This window comes from Protomyctophum bolini (assembly GCF_963924005.1).
Source record: "Protomyctophum bolini genome assembly, chromosome: 24".
NCBI lineage: Eukaryota > Metazoa > Chordata > Actinopteri > Myctophiformes > Myctophidae > Protomyctophum > Protomyctophum bolini.
The window spans coordinates 13784238-13804941 of NC_137885.1; the positions used below are offsets into that span (position 1 = coordinate 13784238).

General features: G+C 43.0%; 2 protein-coding genes across 3 annotated transcripts in view; both read left to right on the forward strand.

Annotated features, from left to right (window-relative positions):
- Window positions 1-921: 921 nt before the first annotated feature.
- On the forward strand, window positions 922-4720 carry dph3 (diphthamide biosynthesis 3). Its single transcript, XM_080758290.1, has 3 exons — window positions 922-1143; window positions 2879-2953; window positions 3451-4720. Exons 1-3 carry the CDS (start codon window positions 1036-1038, stop codon window positions 3523-3525), a joined length of 258 nt encoding a protein of 85 aa, XP_080614416.1. The 5' UTR covers window positions 922-1035; the 3' UTR covers window positions 3526-4720.
- A 1326-nt stretch (window positions 4721-6046) lies between these two features.
- Window positions 6047-20704, forward strand: part of LOC308311342 (cytoplasmic protein NCK2-like) — a 35119-nt gene continuing 20461 nt past the window's right edge. For both annotated transcript variants that reach the window (XM_080758028.1, XM_080758029.1), the window contains exon 1: window positions 6047-6270. The gene's annotated coding sequence lies outside the window, so the exon portion shown is untranslated. The remainder of the gene's footprint in view (window positions 6271-20704) is intronic.

Here is a 20704-nt window from a genome sequence, read left to right on the forward strand (position 1 = left end):
ATGAGACGGACTTCTGCGCGCTTTGACCATGGTTATTCATGTATTGACTTACGAATGTGCGAACTATAAGTACCTTACATACCATACCGACACATCTCCTGTGTCGCGGAAGCCGTTAAGTATTTTTAATCCATGATTGATTAAAAATGTCGCTTCTTCCTACCTTGTTTATTGACACCTCATTGTACCGCCTATCTGGCTAGCTAGTGGTGCTACAGCTATGACGGAGCAGATCAAAGGCAGGGACATAGCCCGCAAAGCCAACCGCACATCGGGAGGCGGAACAATAAACGGTAAATAAACAAGAAGAAATCAAAGCGACATTTTTAATCAAACATGGATTAAAAATACTTAACGGCTTCCGCGACACAGGAGATTTTATCAGAGGTATGTAAGGTACTTATAGTTCGCACATCCGTAAACAAACACAATAAAAAGCGTCCTAATTCCGCGCCGATGGACTAAACGATGAGTGTGTGTATATCCGCGTCCCAACAATCGCATTGAAAAATCTTAGCTTGACCAGGAACCCTACGGGTCAGCCCGGTTCGGTTCGGATTGGGCTGACCCAGGGGGTTCCGAGAGGGGCTATAGCGCTACGTACCTGTCCTGACCCTTGGCTTTATTCATCACATTATGGATATCTTTTATGGACAAAACGGTTCGAATTCGTCTCAACTCTCCTGATACTTTAGTAAATGTGTTGTACCTTAATCATGTAATACTTGGCGTTGTCCAGGCCACCACTGGCCTTAATAATAATACCACGCCTTGCTTAATACCTTTTTCTCCCTGCTGGAGTTAAAAACTGTCTGGGCAACGTGGCTCCGGCACCATCTAGCGGCTGAAGTGCGGCGCCACAGGGACGCGTCAAACATGTGCGACAAGACAACCAACTACCTACTACGTCACCACCACAGTCAGGCACTGACAGGCGGCGCATGGAGTTCTCTCTCCTTCTGAATGTGATTGAATGCTGTATTTACAGTTTATTATCAATAATTTTCGTTCGGACATCATCACCATCCCATCATCATGTCGGTGTTTCACGACGAGGTGGAGATAGAGGACTTTGAGTTCGACGAGGAGACGGAGACGTACTACTACCCGTGTCCCTGTGGAGACAGGTTCGCCATAACTAAAGTAAGTGATGGCACTGGTATAGTCTGTCTGTCTCTCAAAAACAATATTGTTTAAGAACATGTTTGTATAAATGCAGCTCTTATAGTGACAGCTTCTTTGTTGGCCACTACTATTTTGTTTTCATCAAAATATATCGATGATCTGAAAGTAAAAGTAATGCTCTATATAACATACACAATATAGTCTTTCTTGGTCCAATTAAGGCTGATAATGCTGACTATAGTAGTAATAAATCATAGATGTAGTTTTATCGAGTCAAGACTCGATCAAATAATAGACTCCTGATCCAACCTAGCCCCACAAGCAGAACCCAAATGGTACTAAAGTTCTGGCATTTGGTAGACTTAAAGCGATCATCCAAATTTCATAAAAGCTTTATGGAGGGTTCCGAGAGGGGCTAGATCCAACCCAACCAAGGCTACTTCAATGCAGTGATGCAATACTCACTTATGCAATACTGTCTATTATTGGTCAGTCACTATATATTTCAATATACTAATTATACTAATGCAACCTTTACGTCTTTAATGCAGTGATGAATGATGCAACATAGTTACATATGGTCACATTCTGAGTCTGACTACACATTCTGGACTCTTTCAATGCAGTGATGCAAGTCAAAGAAGACCCTTGCAAATTAGGGTCTAATTAGGGTGACCAGATGTCCCCCTTTGTGTGGGACAGTCCCTCATTGCCAGGACTTTTCAGGCGTCCCACAAATTGAGACCATGTCCCACAAATTGAGACCATGTCCCACATTGTGACTGGCAGGCCTCACTGCTGAAATGCCTTAATAGTTAGTCCCCTAATAGTTGGCTCTCTTTCCTGCAAGATCTGTTATTATTATTATGTCTGTTAAAATAACATGAGAAATATGTTGGGAAACACTGCCCTAGGCTATGGTACCAAGTCGGCCATACCACCCATGACCAAAATTTGCATTTAAAACAAAATGTGAGACATCAGTTTGGATCTGATTCTGGTCACTAAAATGGCATTGAGGGCTTTCCTGTTGTTCTGTAGCTGCTGTCTATGAGGTCTATAGTGGCTCAGTGCAGAGTGACAGGTTTGAACTGCATGGCCAAATTGTGTCTCTTTATAGACGGAGCTTGAAACAGAACCTGTATTCTCAGTTGAGATTCTGGTTGGTTTACATTACTGGTCAGGTCAGTGGTCAGGCTGCATTCAGGTGTTAAAATACCAACAGAAGTCCATGAGCCAGAGCTCCAAATGTGGGCTATGATTACCTAATCTGGGTTCCCAAGAGTTTTCGAGACGAGATTACCAAATGAGTAGGCAAAGCCATAGAAGACATTTTTTTAATTGACGTCAGGCATAAATGGGTTACTGTTTCAAGTAAAGTACCGTATGATGACCCTTCCACAGGAGTTTTTTGTTATTTTCACCTAGGTGAATTGGATGACACATTTTAAGACATTGTTATCACCATGAAACTTCCCCAGTTTTCTGAAATTGTACATTTAAATATGCAAATTAGGCATTATATAGGAAAACATGACAGATTTGGCATAACTTTCCAGAATAAAAATCTGAAAAATGTGATAGCCAAAGGCAACCTTCTTATTTAATGTAGTTTACATGTTAGAATCAAAGGTTTTAAGTAATAAGTCGCTAACCCCGTCCCGTCCCCCCTGTCCCACACAAGTGATACTTCTGCCCCTCAAATGAACACTTTGGATCTAGTCACCCTAATTGCTCTCCTTCCATTCAACAGGAGGACTTGGAGAACGGTGAAGAAGAGGCCACGTGTCCCAGCTGTTCACTGATAGTTAAAGTCATCTATGACAAGGTGGGTGATCAACATACCTGTATGGCTGTATATGGATTTATTTAAAGACATTTACGCTGCGGACAAAGCCAACTCGAGTTGTGACAAATCATGACAATAAACATAATTTTGTAAGAAGAAAAACTAAACGAAAAGTGTTGTAACCTGCCTTTTTCTTCTTCTTTCTAATTATTTGATCGACTATTTTATTTGATTCGCATATACTAGTGTCTTTCCTGTTTAGTCGCGATTGCGTTTCTGTTAAACATTACGAATGACAATTACATTTGTTTGGCTTGTAGGGTTTCGTAAACAAAAGTTGCATGGGGCAGATATGGCAAATAACATACATAATTTAATAACTTTTTACAAAAAAACAAAAAAATAGTTGAAATTGCCAAACTAGAAAGTCAAGCTTTTAGATTATTGCAAAGCAAGTATTGAATTTATCAAATTATCATTAATATTTACGACAGGGGCATACTGCCATTCATTGTATTGTCCGCTGTGTGTTCCAGGAGATGTTCATGTCCGGAGAGATGGTGGAAGCCCCGTCGTCGATGGAGACCAAGCTGGAGGTGGCTCAGTCATGACCAAACGGGACACTGCGGCCTTCACCTGGTCACAGGCCGCATTCCTTCACACACGCTATGCATGACCAAAACCCACAGGCCTTTTCTTCACTAATGTGGTGCAATAGAAACCCCCCCAAACAGTTTATTATTTATCATAAGGAATGTTTGCTGTGAACACACACACACACACACACACACACACACGCACACACTGTTCGCCATTGACAATGAAACAAAAAAATATTTTTTCTCGCCTGACTACAAGAACAGAAGAGAACTGTGTCGACATGTTTTGCGGGTTCTGGATTTGTCCACACTACGGTTCGGTTTCAGATTAGGTTGTCTGAGCACCTAATTTGGGCCCTCTGCACAGACGGTGGTATGAACATGAATTCTGGAAACACTGGAACTCAGAACCCATAATAAATAAATAAATTAGCCTATCTACAAGCTTCCAATGCGTCACAATGCGATTGTGAGCTTGTAGATTTTGTAAAAGTGTGCAAATGGAACCTTCAGTTCCTTTTTGGTTCTTAGTCCATGAGCCAGACCTCCAAAATTGGAACGTTAATTATGAATTGAGTGGGCAAAACCATACATAAATTGTTTATAGGATCGATAATATAAGTAAATTAATATTTTCATATTTTCTATTTTCTTGTGTATTTTCCTATATAATGCCTCATTTGCAAATTAAAAAATAAATACAATTTGTAATACAATAAATCATTGTCTTGGTCAAGTGTCAAGTGTTATGGTGATAACAATCTAATATAGGTATGGTTTTGCCCACTCAATTCATAATTAACGTTCCAATTTTGGAGCTCTGGCTAAGAACCACAAAGAACTGAACCGGTTCCCAACCAACCGGTGGAAAAGGTTGTCACAGAGTTACAGACCTGTAAGGGTCCGCTTGGACCCCCCTATAGGAATAGGACCGTTAAGAGGGAACTGTTAAGGAACCACTTTAAAATCCTAAAGAAGTGGCTTCCAACCCTACCTATGCATATCCATAACACAAGCTAGTTTTTGTTTCAGCCTCAGCCTGTACCAACAACAAGTTTCCCAAACCCTGCTTTTGGAATTTATTTTGAATTGCAGTTGGTTCCGTTAACACTGTGCGCACAACATAATGTAAATAGGTCTTGTCTTTTAAACTTTATCTTCTGTGTGACTCGTCATGCTTGTGTGGTGAACACAATAAAACTTTGCATTGAGACAGATTACACTGCTTGGGTTTTAATTGTAATTGCGGAATGTGTTCAGCAGAGGGAGCACTTGGACAAGGATAAGTTGCACTGCAAAGAAAAGGATTCCTCAAAGGTAGTGTAAGTGATATTATTTTTAAGTGAAAGCTCTATATTCACATAGAAATAATTGATTTTGACTTGGGAGGGAGGGGAAAGAAAAACACCTGAATGTATCACTGAACAAGTAACAGGTATGTCTCCCCAGCTCTAATTAACAGGAATACATTTTCAGGTGTTTTTGTATTATAATAATTTAAAAAAAGGAAGACAATCAACTCTCATGGGGTCCCTGGCACAAATAAGTTAACCAGCGAATAACCAACTAAGTCCATCATTTATTCTGACCCCTCCCTGAAAAGTATCTGTCCTGACCACTTATCAATAATGTATACATTATGATTAATTAATTAGTATGGACTTAGATGGTTCTTCGTCTCGACAACTGTGCAATTCTTCAGCCGTGCTTGATTAATCTAAAAAAGCTTTAAGAGAGGTTTAAGACAAGCACTTTGATGTCTGTTTAAAGCCGTAGTTCAAATGGACATTAGTGGTCAGAACTGGTCATGGAAAAGCTGCCGGGCAGAAACCTAGCTTGTTTTTACATTATTTCAACTTTTTCTTCTTTTTTGGCTCATTTATCCTGATGACGGCCTAAATGACGGAAAGTTGTTTTAAAGGGGTTTTTCACTTTCAAACATGGGTCGGGGTCATGTTAACATCTACTCAGGCTGAGCTTTTAAGTTGAGATTCAAGATTCAATACATCCAAACAGAAAAGTCCAAACTGCAATGCTCTGACACTCAGTCTAGATAAGCTATAGCAGTGGTTCCCAAACTCTTTCATGTCAAGGACCCCCAAATTGACACTAATGAGCCCTCGGACCCCCATTTGAAAAGATATGCCAGGGACCCCCCATAAGAAAAGATGTTTATGGCTCTAGCAGTGATTCTCAACCCGTTTCATTTCAATGACCCCCAGTTTGACATGCATTAGTCTACGGACCCCCATTTAATGGTATTTATATCTCTGATACCCCAAATTATAGTGTAAATCAATGTTAATCGGGTCCATTTGGTTCCAAACTATCATTTACCTGGGGACCCCCTGGAACTCCCTCAAGGACCCCTGGGGGTCCCCGGACCCCACTTTGGGAACCACTGAGCTATAGGGCCCTAGGGGGCGTGTCTTCCCTCATGGCAGGTCTGACGTCACCGCCAGAGAGAGAGAGAGAGAGAGAGATAATGGGAAAGAGACAGTACAGTAGTAGGCTACAGTCAGGAGGAGGAGAGAGACGCCGCAGCTGCATGCATGCATGCTGGTCCTGTCTGTATTTATTGTGTGAACTGAACACAACTAGTATCAACAGGAGGGGAATAAACGGTCACTCACTCTCCAGCCTGGGATAATAAGGATTACTATTTTTTACTATAGCCGCTTTACTATAGGCCTATATGTAACACTATAACCTCACTTCATCTCTGAGCTGAATGACAGACACACACTCCACCACAAGGTAAGCGTAAAGTTAATTTGCTGAAAGAAAGAAAGAAAGAAAGAAAGCGCAGTTGAGCGTGTGTGTGTGTGTGTGTGTGTGTGTGTGTGTGTGTGTGTGTGTGCGCGTGCTGGCTATGTATCACTTGTTGGCGGCTTAATTATGTTGTTTCCACAGATAATTTTAGTGTGAGGTGTGTTTATTTGTGACGATGATGATGATGAGAGGATTATTGCAGCGTACGGGGTTGTAATTCTCTTTGTCCACACGGGGCTGCATGCGAGGGGAGGGAGGGAGAGACTGATTGTTTACGCACGAAAACGAGCACGCGTTTATAATCGTGCCATTATTTGCGTAGGAATGCATTTACACGCGTGAATGAACCCGTGAAGTCAGGGTCCTCTGGGTCCTCCTCGCCTTATTAAAATAGCATCATAATCATTCTAACCTTGTTGGGTTTGTGAATCACTTTGAAACGAAATCACTTGTTATCACAACAGCGGCTATACAGTATATAGAGATATTCCATTTCATCCACAGTTATAGCCTGTGTATGTCCATACACCTGTATGCATACAGCCTGTATGCCTATGTCTATATACCAATGCACACTGATGCTGTAATCTGTGCAGGTGCACTGCCTCTATACACACTCTGATGTGGCAGCGCGTTGTTGTTCAGTGTGGCTGGCATCTCCCTTAGAGATAGGGTGAGAAGTTCAGTCACACGAGAGAGACTCTCCTGGAAAGGAGCCAGCTTAGGTGGTTCGGGCATCTGGTTAGGATGCCTCTCGGGCGTCTCCCTAGGGAGGTCCTCGATGCACGTCCCACTGGGAGGAGACCCCGGGGCAGACCAAGGCGCAGTTGGAGGAAACACATCGTAGTAATTCAACGTTTCGATCACTGGCATCTTCTTCAGGAATGAGTCCTGAAGAAGATCCCAGTGATCGAAACGTTGAATAATAATAATTCATAAACCGGTTGAGCTGAGTTATTCCCTTAACAGTGTTGTGGACTCTATTTCCAGTTCATTTTAGGCCTTTCATTCCACACAAAGCTTTTTTCCATTCATGGAAAATAAAAATGTGACCTGATTTTTCTAAAGTCCTGACGACGTCGTACAATTTGGATGGCCGAGAAGCACAACTCCTCTGTCGTTTTTTGTTCCAATTGATCGAATATACCGTAGTTATTATGCTGTTGTGTAAGTAGGGCATTCATTTTCAAAATTAAGTTTCTGCCCGACAGCAGCAGCAACAACAACAACAACAACAACAACAACAACAACAACAACAACAACAACTGTTTTGTTAGTCAGAGGTCTTATGATGACTCTGTGGCTTCATAGCAACGTGTTGCATGGCTACAGGGTAGTAGCTGAGCACAAGTGCTCATTTTCAGCAACGCCCTGCACATAGAAACACACATTAAAACCTGGGAGCCTTATACTGTTGGCCACTAAGCAGCTCCACTGGAGCAGGTGGGGGTTCAGTGCCTTGCTCAAGGGCACTTCAGCGGTGTTGTTGGAGGAGTGATGATCAATCACTTCCCGACCCAGATCTTTCCTGCCCGTCCGGGGAATCGAACCGACAACAAGGGCGCTCCTCTAACCCTATAGGCCACTGCTGCCCAACATGTTGTGAGCTTGTAGATTGTACATTGGCTATTTGGAGGTATTGGAGGTTTAAATGGCTCCTGTGGCCTATAATAGTGGCTTCTTTGGGGCTTGTTTTCATGTCTACATTTATGTTGCTTATAGTTATTTCTCTCTGGCAACACTGGTGACCTGCATGCATTCAAATTTCAAACCCAGTGTGTTTCGGCGAGAGGACACACGGTCCGTGATTCATCTTCACATCGTAATGGATGCATCGCGGTCACCGACTTCTCGTACCTCCTTCCGAGTCCGACCGTGGCTCAGTGTGCATACTTTTACTTTCATGTAGGCCTACTTGTGAAATAGAATCCAAAGGGAACGCACGCACATCTCAAACAATTCTCTGAAAAAGCAAGTCCGCACCCGATCTACCTGGGAGCTTATGATCAGTGTGCGGTCTGGCTTCCTTTTTTCACTTTTACGTACTGTACTTGTCCCATCGGCTGAGACTTATCTGGGACATTACGATATATATATTTAGACTGCAGCAGTCGCCGCGGAGAGAAAGAGAGAAAAGATTAAGATAGAATAAGGGGAGGATGAAGTTTCTCTCTGCTTTGATATACGACTTGCAGAAGAACACTGATACTCTCTGTTACTGTATCAGACTTTAGTCCCCCACTCTCCCAGAGAGTTGATCCTTTTTCATCGGGAGGCAAGAATCACTTCATTCACATCATGGGTATACACGAGTGACATGGTGACACAGTACAGTACACAGTGGCACACATGGCACGCGGACAATGGGCACATCACACAATGGACTGCAAGCGGACACACTGTGACACGACGATAATAAACCGTTGACGGCAAGCCCCGGCCGGCGTCTGCCTGTAATCCGACACCATTGATTGTTGGACGTTGACTATCGCGTTTCTGTTACTTTGTCACGTTCTTTGATTTTGGTTTTGATTTGAGGCTAATGTGACCAACCCCCCCCCCCCCCCCCCCCCCGGTTTCTTATGTTCGTGTTTCGGGGCCAGTCTCTCTCTTTATCCATCTACTGTATGTTCTTACAAAAACACACCGATCACGACCAACAACAAAAGCTCAGTTGACTATGGCAATTAAGCAAACACTGGTAGGCCAAGTTCCATATATGAGTCTATAGGACCCCCAAAAATATTGAACCACCGACCCCCATCTGAAAATATGTTGTTCCAGCCTCCAGGGGACCCCCCCCCCCCCTGCTCTGAAATAATATCTATTCAAAGATTTGCACCCCATTTTCACGATTTAAAAAATCGCTATGAGCTTGTAGATCTGCTATTTTTCATAGTATAACATAATGCTTAAAACACCAGTGTTTTCAGGTTTCAGGTTCCTGTCCTGAATGGGTTAACTCAGCGCCTTCTCACAGCACTACACTATACTTTCAGCTGGGCTGATAGAATAATAGATAATTGCAATGTGGTGAGTCATGCATTAGTTATGTTCCACATGGGTGGCAGTAGGCTACGAGACATTTGCTTTGCCACATGCATTCCGGCTCTCCAGCCCCATGGTGGTGCCAGAAATAGGATCTTTTTATCACGAGGGGATAGAAGATCAATACAGCTTCAACCCAACCCCTCCCAAATGAGCTGTCGCGGGCTGGAAATAAAAGGGACAACAGGGTATTCAAGGTGAGCCAAGTCTGACTCGATTCATTCAAAATGTACTTCCTCTGAGGCTCTGACACAGTTATCCAGTGTCCTAGTTTATATCATCTCTTTTAAGTCAATGTTTTTATTTTATTTTATTTGTGTTGGATTGGGAATGTAGGCTTAACTATAACTCATTTTGGGCGGTGACGAGGAATTTACCATCACCAAAAGCTCATTGGAATACATTTAAATGAGCCTATAGTACCATGGTAATTGAATACACTAAATTAGTCTAGACGGGCCTTGGAACACTGAACCATGCTGTAACCTGTGGGCAACATTTGGCGGTTGTCACTTACATCCTCTCCACACCTCCACCTCACAACCCCCGTCTCTTCCTGTCCATGTTGGGAGAGCAAGTTCCCCCCCCCTTCCCGTCTCACCTGTTCCGTCCCACCCCCCCCCCCCCCCCCCCTCTTCCTCTTCCTTTGTGTGTAAACAAATGGTCCTTTGCTCATTCACCTCCCCATCCTGTCTGCTCTCATTCTGGTCCGCCTTGTGGGTGGGACTAAGACTGTATATAAGGTATAACTCTGTGATTGTTATGTTATGCTTCTTGGGAGGACCGGCCTGTGAGCCAGTGGCATCCGTGTATACTGAGTGCACGTCAAATAAAGATCTACAAGGGAAGTTGATGTCTCATGCGTTTAGTGTCAGAAATTCAGCCATATCAGTTTGGTGTCAGAAGTGGGATCCTGTTGTCGTCTAAAAACTCCGGAAGATCAAAACTGACTGATTTATCCATCATCTCAACAAACGGACAGATCTACAGAAGAGTCAAATGCTGCATTCTACGGAGTTCAAAACGCCAGGATTTAAAAAAACCCCGTGGCTACACTGAAACGGTGAGAACCTTCCAGTTTTCCAGACAATTTAAGTGCTAATTCTCATATTTTGCCAAACCTATCTATTGTAATAGTCAAGTATGCTTAAATTCACAAAATACAGAAATCTAGCCTAGTGGACAGAAAAGAAAAGAGACCTTGAATTAACGTCAAGATTGTAAAACATAAAGACACCTTGTTTGCATTAAGTCAGCTGCAGCACAAAGAACCGTGCATGCTTACCAGATAAGTCAAGCCAAAGAACCTTGTTGAAACAACATAAAGAAAGGTGCTTGCAAAGAAATTTAAGTTGAAAGCACAAAGACAACTTGTTTAACTGTTACAATACAACATACAATTTGTTGTCGTCACAGAATGACATAAAGATACAGTGCTTGCTTTAAAGTAAAGAAAGAACGCCAGATAAGTCAAGCCAAAGAACCTTGTTGAAACAACATAAAGAAAGGTGCTTGCAAAGAAAGTTAAGTTGAAAGCACAAAGACAACTTGTTTAACTGTTACAATACAACATACAATTTGTTGTCGTCACAGAATGACATAAAGATACAGTGCTTGCTTAAAAGTAAAGAAAAGAACGTCAAGCAAGACAACAATACCGCGTTGCATTTAAGAAAACCGTGTTAAATAGACTAGATCTCTGTATGTATTGTAAAGCATTTATCTGACAGTATTTCAATATGGGGAATAAAAAAAGTGCCCCTTCGGCCACAGAGAACAAAGAGAGATGGTCTTCGATTATGCAAGACATGTTTGAAAAATATGGTACAGAAGCGCTATGCTGCATTGATGAGTGGAAACGCATGGGCTTTCCGGAACAAGGCTCTTTGAGTATAATAAGATTGCTTGCCTTAGAGCGACTGCTAAAAGAAGCGGAGAAGAAACTGAGAAAGAAAAAATCAGTAAAGACACATAAACTTGACAAATGTGACCGCCACAAAAAGGTATTTTCACTGTGGATGGAGGAAGCACAATTTAGACAACGAGAAAGTGATATGAGACAACTACCAAACTTTGATTCTTTGTGGGAAGAGAGCCAGCTACTTGCTCCCCCTGAATATTCTTTGAGGGAAGAGGACAGACCACTGGCTCCTCAGAATTCTTTTTTGTCTCCCTCACAGCAGTCCCCCATGCAAGCCAGTCGGGGTCTACAGGTCTCTACTCCAATTCTGGTGTCCGCTGCGCTGAGCCTGGAGAATGTTACTACAAGCCTGACTACTCCAACGACGATCCTGGTTTCTGCTGCACTGGGCCTATTGAAAGAAGCTCCATCCTGCACTGGCATCTCTGGCCCAGAGCTGGCCAACAGTGGCGATGCGGGCACGACACAGCCAAGATCTCGAAAACCACAGACCTTGCTCCCATCTATGCATCTGTCCACCCCTGGCCAACATAGGAGGACAACGCCTCATCGCAGCAGTGCCACCATCACCCAGGGCAGCACACCGCCACACAGAAGAGGGCCTGGGACAGCGAGACGTACACAGGGTGCATCAGAGTACTGTCGCCTGCCGGGCGGGGTCCCCACCCCAAATGGACTTTATTCTGACCCATGGATGGACCAGGAGGACGGGGACAACATACTGCTGGCTGACATACAGTGCCCCATGATAGAAGTAGCCAATCCGTACGGCGATGTAATGATGGTACAACGCCTGTGGTCTCCAGACGACATAGGCCAATACGCAGCTACACTGAAAACGCCTACTGAAGTGGGAGGATGCCGCTGGACTAAAGAACTGCAGGCCTTTTGCCGTACATACAGACCTACAATGAAAGAGGTACTTGACATCTGTGCCAAGAATATGGAACCTTCGAAAATGCAAGCAGTCCTAGATGTCGCCCAAATGTATCAAAATGAGAGGCCTGTCCTTGTACAATTTGAGGACAATCGCAGATACATGACTGCTGTGGATGCAGTGTGTGAGAAGGTTATGACACTCTTCCCAACGATATTAAATCTGACTGAAGTGCAGAACTGTAAGCAGGGCAAAGATGAAACGATCAGTCAGTTCCGCCACCGCCTGGAGGAATCCATTTTGACCAACGGGGGAGGGGAAAACCCCAACGACCCGTTTGCAAAAGCATTCCTGGCCAGCCAGCTAATAAGCAACATGCATGACAAACTCTCTAAACGTGTGAAACAATCTCTCATTGGCTACAGAACCGCTGATCCGGCAGAAATCATCAAACATGCAATTCATGCAGAGGACGTCGAAAACGAGATGAAAAAAAAAGAGAAGAAACAGGACAAAAACAAGGCAGAAGTCCTTCAGCTTGCAATGATTAGCGCGGTTACTATGCTGTCAAAAAGACATCACATGCAAAGAGTGGACAGTAGAGACTATTCAGACTCCGACGGGGACCACAGGGATGACGAAGATTATGACTCCGAGGGGGACCACATGGATGAAGAAGATTATGACTCCGAGGGGGACCACAGGAATGAACCAGGGGGATATCATTGCTAAAAAAGCAGACAGCCCAACAAAAGACAAAAAGAAAAAAAAGAAAAAAAAAAAAAAAAAGTGGGGGTATTACTTGACCGTATACCTGGAAAGAAAATGTTGTTTGGAATATATGTAAATGTTTTCCTTGAGTGAGTTTGTAACTGGACACTCTGAAAACACGCAGAGTGGGAGTAAGCGGAAGAGGAAGCACGTGACGAGGACTGAACTTCACATATGATTTACAGACATGTGACTTGCCCACCGCCTCAACACACACACACACACACCCCTATCAGAAGATGGCCGCCGATGCAGCCAGGGGAAAAGATGTCCCATTGCAGCTGTCAAGGAGGCAGTGGGATTGATCTGTGTTGCATTATGTAAATTGTGAAAATTGTGTTATATAGAAAATAACATTACCAAGTACAAAATCTCCTAACCAAAATCAGGCATACCAAAGATGACCTGATGGTTTCATAGGATGAAATGGAAAATAATGTCTATACCATGTTAACTTCTTTCCTTCAGTTAAGGGAGGTAGGTGTAAGGTGTGAAAATCGACACCTGCAGCATGCCAGTTTGATATCATTGCTAAAAAAGCTAAATGCAATACCTGGAAAGAAAATATTGTTTGAAATATATGATGTTTTCTGGGTTATTTGACAAAACCAGTGGCACTGTTCTATAGATGTAAATGTGATCAAAGGGGGTATTTTTCCCTAAGTCAGTTCACCCAGAATGAGTGACAGCTAGTGAGATTATGTATTTTCTTCAAATGTATTATGATGTATTATTTTGATATTGATGGGAAATTCACAATTAATTGTTTAATTAAGCTGTTGTTTAATTAACAAGAGGAAGGATTTGACGAGGAATTTACCATCACCAAAAGCTCATTGGAATACATTTAAATGAGCCTATAGTACCATGGTAATTGAATACACTAAATTAGTCTAGACGGGCCTTGGAACACTGAACCATGCTGTAACCTGTGGGCAACATTTGGCGGTTGTCACTTACATCCTCTCCACACCTCCACCTCACAACCCCCGTCTCTTCCTGTCCATGTTGGGAGAGCAAGTTCCCCCCCCCTTCCCGTCTCACCTGTTCCGTCCCACCCCCCCCCCCCCCCCCCCCTCTTCCTCTTCCTTTGTGTGTAAACAAATGGTCCTTTGCTCATTCACCTCCCCATCCTGTCTGCTCTCATTCTGGTCCGCCTTGTGGGTGGGACTAAGACTGTATATAAGGTATAACTCTGTGATTGTTATGTTATGCTTCTTGGGAGGACCGGCCTGTGAGCCAGTGGCATCCGTGTATACTGAGTGCACGTCAAATAAAGATCTACAAGGGAAGTTGATGTCTCATGCGTTTAGTGTCAGAAATTCAGCCATATCAGCGGGAACCCCTTTTGGTGTTTTAAGCATTATGTTGTACTTTAGCTATTGGAAAATAGCAGATCTACAAGCTCATAGCGGGGCACCGAGTGCCACACAAGAGCTTGTAGGTCTGCTATTTTTTTTAATCGTGAAAATGTGGCGCAAGTCTTTGAATATTTATTATTTAACGTTTTTAACTAAAATCTTTGCTTCTGGGGGGGGGGTCCCTGGAACAACATATATTCAGATGGGGATCCGCTGCCAAATACAGATAATTCTGAGCACCACTGACGTAGAAACGTGTCATGACTTTTTAGAATCCTCCTCAAGTCAAGGTTTTTATTTTATTTAATTTGTGTTAGATTAGATTAGGTTTAACACCACTATTATAGTATTATTGTGTGTGTGTGTGTGTGTGTGTGTGTGTGTGTGTGTGTGTGTGTGTGTGTGAGTGTGAGTGTGAGTGTGAGAGAGAGAGAGAGAGATCATATTGTAATGACTCTGCAAAAGACCCGGCCGTAACTTGCTCCCTCCAACCGAGCTCTCTCTTGGCGTGGCTTGTTGCTTGCCTCGTCTACTGAGTTGGAGACCGGGGTTCGACTCCTAGCTCAGGGTGCATGCTAAACGTTACATTGGTGTCGAGGACCGCTGGAGCGTGCCCTTGCGTGAGGGACGTGAGGGACTACTCGAGGAGTCAGTATATTTAGTCATAGTTTTAGTCATCATGGCTTAGTTTATATTTAGTTTTTATGTAGTTTTTGTCGGTGAAAAAAGGTAGTCGACGAACATTTTTCGTCATACTTTTAGTCGACAAAAACAACACTGGTCTTCGACTCCAGCTCAGAGTGCTAAACGTTACAATTTACTCATGTAGTGGCTTGTTTTTGGCTTGTTTTCATAGATCTGGCTGCTTGTTTCTCTCGCAACAAATCTGGCAACTGCTGCCCACAAGCCATTTGTTTGTCATTGCTGAGTCACACAACCTTTGTTTTTTTGGGCACAATTCCGCCCAAAACACCACGGAGGCTGTTCCCACAGCAGCGAGCGGATGAGACACTGTTACACGGCCGGACGGCGGTGCCAAGAACAGAACTACACCCCCAGAGATGTGACCGGAATTTCTTTTTTTAACCCAATTAGGGCTGACATCGAAAAATTTATAAATAAATCTTCTAAATCCTGACAGTTTTCTGAACAACCTCAACTATATCAGTGGTAGTTAATATATCATGTGAAAGACACCCCAAAAAATCACACCCGTGTGAACTGAGTGGTGCAACTCTCCCCTCTGTCCCCTTTCCCCCCTACTGGTTCTCATAGTAACAGTCACATAGGTTAAGATGGACATTGCTGTTCCTTGGAGTGGTTGCACCACTCAAAAATATGTAATTGGCCACCGACCACCATCTGTAAATATGTTGTTCCAGGACCCTCTCAGAAACAAAGATTTGAGTTAAAAACGTTCGCTCTGAAAGAATATATATTCAAAGATTTGTGCCACATTTTCACGATTCTTCTAAAATATCAGACCTACTGTACAAGCTTGTAGCGCGGCACTCGGTGCCGCACTATGAGCTTGTAGATCTGCTATTTCCCGTACAGAATGAGTTAAGGAAATAGTACATTCACGGTTTTGTGACTTCTGTTGAATGAATGATTCATGATACTGTAGCTGTTGTGGCTGCTGGTTATTTCTGGCTAGTCTGCCATAGCACGGCTAGGCGGTGTGACGCCATAGTTAGTCATTTTCCCTCTCCAGTGGTGTAAAGCAGTCGGTTTTCATGTCAAGAAACACTGCTGCACATTGATATCGTTGCTGTCGGGCAGAAACCTCTTATCTCTATATTTTAACATGTTGTGTTAGGCTACATATACAGTACATATATATATATATATATATATATATATATATATATATATATATATATATATATATATATATCGTAACATTACGCCACACCTGATCATATACTATAGTGTCAGACGAAAGCATCAACAGTAGCAGATCCACAAGCTCAAAAATATTCTCTGCCTACCTGCTCATTCCTGGCTTCTCTCGTGCCGTGCGGACGTGCGTCGCTGCTGCTGCTGCTGTCTCCCTGCCTCGCTTGCTGCTAACCTGCTGCTCATGAAGTCTTTGCAAATCCCAGCATCGCCTCCCCAGCATCCACCTGTAGACTCCGTTAACAGATCCCCCTGCATGGGGGTCTTAATTAATTCCCTGTAATTCTATTTGGCTTATAACTTAACTAAAGTGTTAATGTTACAGGGAATTAATAGGGACAGAGCTCAGCTGACGCCAATCTATGCTTTATAAATAAATAAATAAATATATATTCTACTAAATTAATTCTAAGAGTTGTCTGACTGAATTGGACATATGAGGGTTCCTCCCGACACAGACAATGTGTATCTGTCACGTGTAGGTGAGGATCCAAACGCAGGACAGCCAGGCATGTAGTGTTCAAAACCATGAAGTTTTACTACACAGACTGAAACAGGTGACAGGATACAATGACTCAACAAGGACTGACTGGGGAACAAGACTGATATACACATGAGGGTTAATTACAAAATGAGACACAGCTGGAGCAAACAAACATAGAACCATGAAACCTAGACCAGGGAACAACACATAGAAATACAAGACCTAGACTGTACAATAAAATGACAAAAGTCTGTGACTGTGACAGTATTTGGCATTTGGTAAAGTTCACAAACCCAATCCTCTACCTTAAGATTTGAAGTATAGCACTGGCTATAGCCAGGTCATGTGATGCCATACTGAATAATTTCCCTTCTCCAAAAGGCTTCAAAAGAATGATCCTCCCTGCTGACTGACTTTTCTTGGAGTGTCAGAGTTTGTTTGGAAGAAACTCCAACCGCCCCCCCTCTCCCACCCCCAAACGTTGTTTTTTCAATTGTTGAGTGATGACATGTTTATAAAGAGTTGAGAGGCTTCAAACCCCCCATGGGGAGGATTCAGACATTTCCTAAACTTAAAAAGCAACTGCAGTATGGGGCGGTATATATTTCTTTCCCCCCTGCTGTGTCATGGCAAGGTTGTCAGCACACAGACAAAAACTGATATGAGTTAACTTCTGTGTGTGAGAAGGCAGTTTGGGAAACTCTGCATTCTCTAACAGCTGTGGGAAGAAACCTAAGTAAGCCTACAGTACATTCACTTATGTAGTGTAGCCTACTTGTTGTGTAATTGTGTAGGGACATATACTATAATATAGCCCTGCTCTGACAAGATCCAGATTTGTTTTGTTTGAAAAAGCACTGTGCTTTTTCAATTACGTTTATTTAAAAATAAGTAATAAAATAACAGTAAAAAGAAAAGAAAAAACACAGCCCCCTCATGTATTAGAAGGCCAATATCAGGCTTGTAAGACAGGCAATCTTTAGGCAATTATTTTAAGATTAGAGTATAATTTGAAGAGGTCAAACAAACTAGCAATATGTTCAGAAGCACCTTACATAATATCTTAATAATAGTCTTGGATATTTCATAATAAAAGCACAGTTAGTTGACTGCGAGAGTGAGGTCTAGCCAACACCAACTCGGGATTCCTGGATTGCTGCCCTCCACAATTTCCTATCCAACATCAGGTGCAGTGTTGTCAGCCAAGCTGTCACGCCGCAGCACGTCTGCATAGGTGGTACGCTTTTTTCCCCTCCTGGCTTTGCCGTGGGTTGGCTCCCATAGGGTCAATTTACTTGCCTCAAGTTCTGGGTGCCTGACGCAGTGCCCTGCCAGCCTCATCCGTCTCTCTCAGACTTTGACCCCTGGTAGGTCCCCATAGAGGACGGTCCACATTTCTGATGCGTCCTGCATGTGACATCTAGTGCCATTCGGTGTCAAATTCAATCTCCCTTCTATCCTCTCATTTTGATATGAGCAGCATGCTAGTCTGTACGTGAGGAATGTGATTGATTGGCTGATCGATGAGGCGCTATCTGTCTGTCACCGATAGTTAGCCTCTTCTACAAAAGTTACTGTCGCGTGTGCCAAGCTGTCATTCTCTTGACATATCGTACTTGTATTATTTATTTATTTCCCACCACAGAGTAACCTCGCGGCAGACTATGCATCATGTATCTTGACTATCTTCCACCTCGGAGGAAACTCTGGTAAAGCCGGCAGTGTCGGTAGGCCAATCAGAGGCAGGCGGGGCGTTACCATGTCTATGCTCTGACGTAGAAAAGATATACGCGTGGGGAACGGGGGGGGGGGTAGATGCTGGTTTGATTGAGAGCAGAGCACCCCGTGTTTACAGAGATCTTGTGTGTGTGTGTGTGTGTGTGTGTGTGTGTGTGTGCGCGCGTGCGCGCGTGCCTGCTGATGCATGGTCATTACCGCTCATTGCCTCATTCTATAATTCAGTAGCAGAGTCTGTCACCTCAGTGACATCAGAAAAGACACACACACACACAGTCATACACACAGTGCAGGTTTAACTGATTCATTATAATTAAAGTTAGGCATGTGTTTAATACGTTTTACTTGGTTAGGGTTAGGAATGGTTCATAATGTCAATTCTGGACCCGCATATACACACACTGATGTACACATGCAGTCTCTCACATGTGTGACTGACTGTACGCCGGTCCCTCTCTCTTTCTCTCACACTCTCTCTCTCTGTGTGTCTCTCTGTCTCTCTCTGTGTCTCTCTCTCTGTCTCTGTCTGTCTCTCTCTGTGTGTGTGTCTCTCTCTCTCCGTCTCTCACAGACAAAGAAAGAGAGAGATACATAGAAAGAGTTTCTCCCTCCCTCCCTCTCTCTCTCTCTCTTTCTTTCTCTCTCTCTCTCTCTCTCTCTCTCTCTCTCTCATTCTCTCACAGACGGACAAAGAAAGAGAGCGAGCAATAGAACGATTTCCGTGCGTCTGTCTCACTCAGCATGTTATGTTTCAGGTTTTATTGTAGTACAGACAGTAAAACAGTAGGTTTATAAATAGTACCACACACACACACACACACACACACACACACACACACACACACACACACACACACACACACACACACACACACACACACACACACACACACACACACACACAGAGCCATGGAGTGGCGCAGCAGCAGCATTGTCTGTGTTGTGTCAGGAGGACAGTGGCTCTCTGTGTGACCCTCTGGTAGACTGCTAATAAAGATATTTATTTTAAATAGTTTTGCACACATTTTCTCTTCTGGGGGTCCCTGGCACAGCACATGGCGCGGGGGCGGTCCTTGCATATCATTTTGGGGGTCCTTGGCTGCATGCGGTAGCAGACACTTTTATCTGGAGCGGCTTCTAATTATAGCGTTGTGGTCAAAAAATCGCCTTAATTTCCTTTTGATTTTGTAATGAAGGAAATTGAAAATTGCTGGCGGTGAGCACGACGTGTTCAATAATCCTATTCCTTCATATGGTCGTGTCCTGCCAGCCAGCCAGGGCTCAGTGCACGTGGGGTACACCAGGGAGGCCAGGTGCACGCATGCTCACAGATGATGATAGCATGGCATAATTCAGTAATAAAAACGAATGCGGGGAATAATAATGAAGTCTGAACGAACGCGGTAAATGCAATACCACAAATCAGCTCTGTCTGTCGCTCTCGGGAGGATGTTTATTATAAATTGTATTATTCGTTTTTTTTTATTGTGATGGGATTCGAGATTGTTTTGAATATTGCTATATCAGTCAAGGTCCCTATAGGAATAAGTCTGTGTGTGTGTGTGTGTGTGTACCAGTGGTGCAAAGCAGTGTAGTTTTCGTCGACTAAAACTATGACGAGAAATGTTTGTTTGAAATGTTTAAGCTATGGTGACTAAAACTGAGACTAAATATATTTATTTCATCAACAAATGAAAACTAGACTAAAATGTTAGGAAGGGACTAGTGGACAAGAGATCCAGTATAAGTCATTTTACACTTACAAAAATAGCAGATCGTGAGCTTGTAGATCGGCTATTTAGTCATTACGATGGCATCAAGGCCCACCAAAATACATTTTAGTCGACTAAATCCAGTGTAGATTTAGTCAATTAAAATCTTATGATATTTAGTCGGCTAAAACTAGACTAACACTAAAATATTCCAGGTGACTAAAACTAAGTGAAAACTATTCAAGAGACTATGAAAATCTAAAACTTCTGTCAAAAACAACAATGGTGCAAAGTAGTACTCAAGTAGGCCTACTGTGTACTTCATTACACTTTTGGGGATTGCTTTTACTTTACCGGAGTGTTTCCGAGATGTTCAATATTTTACCTATACTGCACTACGTCTCGGAGGCAAATATTGTAGGTTTTTCCTCCACTACAATTACTTGACAACATTAGTTAGTCACTTGGTGGACTTTGATTATTATTACAAAACATGGGCTATTTGAAAATAGCCGATGTATACAAGCTCACAAGCTTTGAAGTAGGAATGTCCCCATACACTTTTTTCGTTCCCGATCCGATCCTGACACATCAATTCATGTGTTAGCC

What these genes read in the sequence shown, in the direction of transcription:
- dph3 (XM_080758290.1), top strand. Translation starts at nt 1,036, where the DNA reads ATGTCGGTGTTTCACGACGAGGTGGAGATAGAGGACTTTGAGTTCGAC. An exon ending in ACAGGTTCGCCATAACTAAA is followed by an intron (nt 1,144 to 2,878) that starts GTAAGTGATGGC and finishes TCCATTCAACAG; the next exon opens with GAGGACTTGGAGAACGGTGA. An exon ending in TTAAAGTCATCTATGACAAG is followed by an intron (nt 2,954 to 3,450) that starts GTGGGTGATCAA and finishes TGTGTGTTCCAG; the next exon opens with GAGATGTTCATGTCCGGAGA.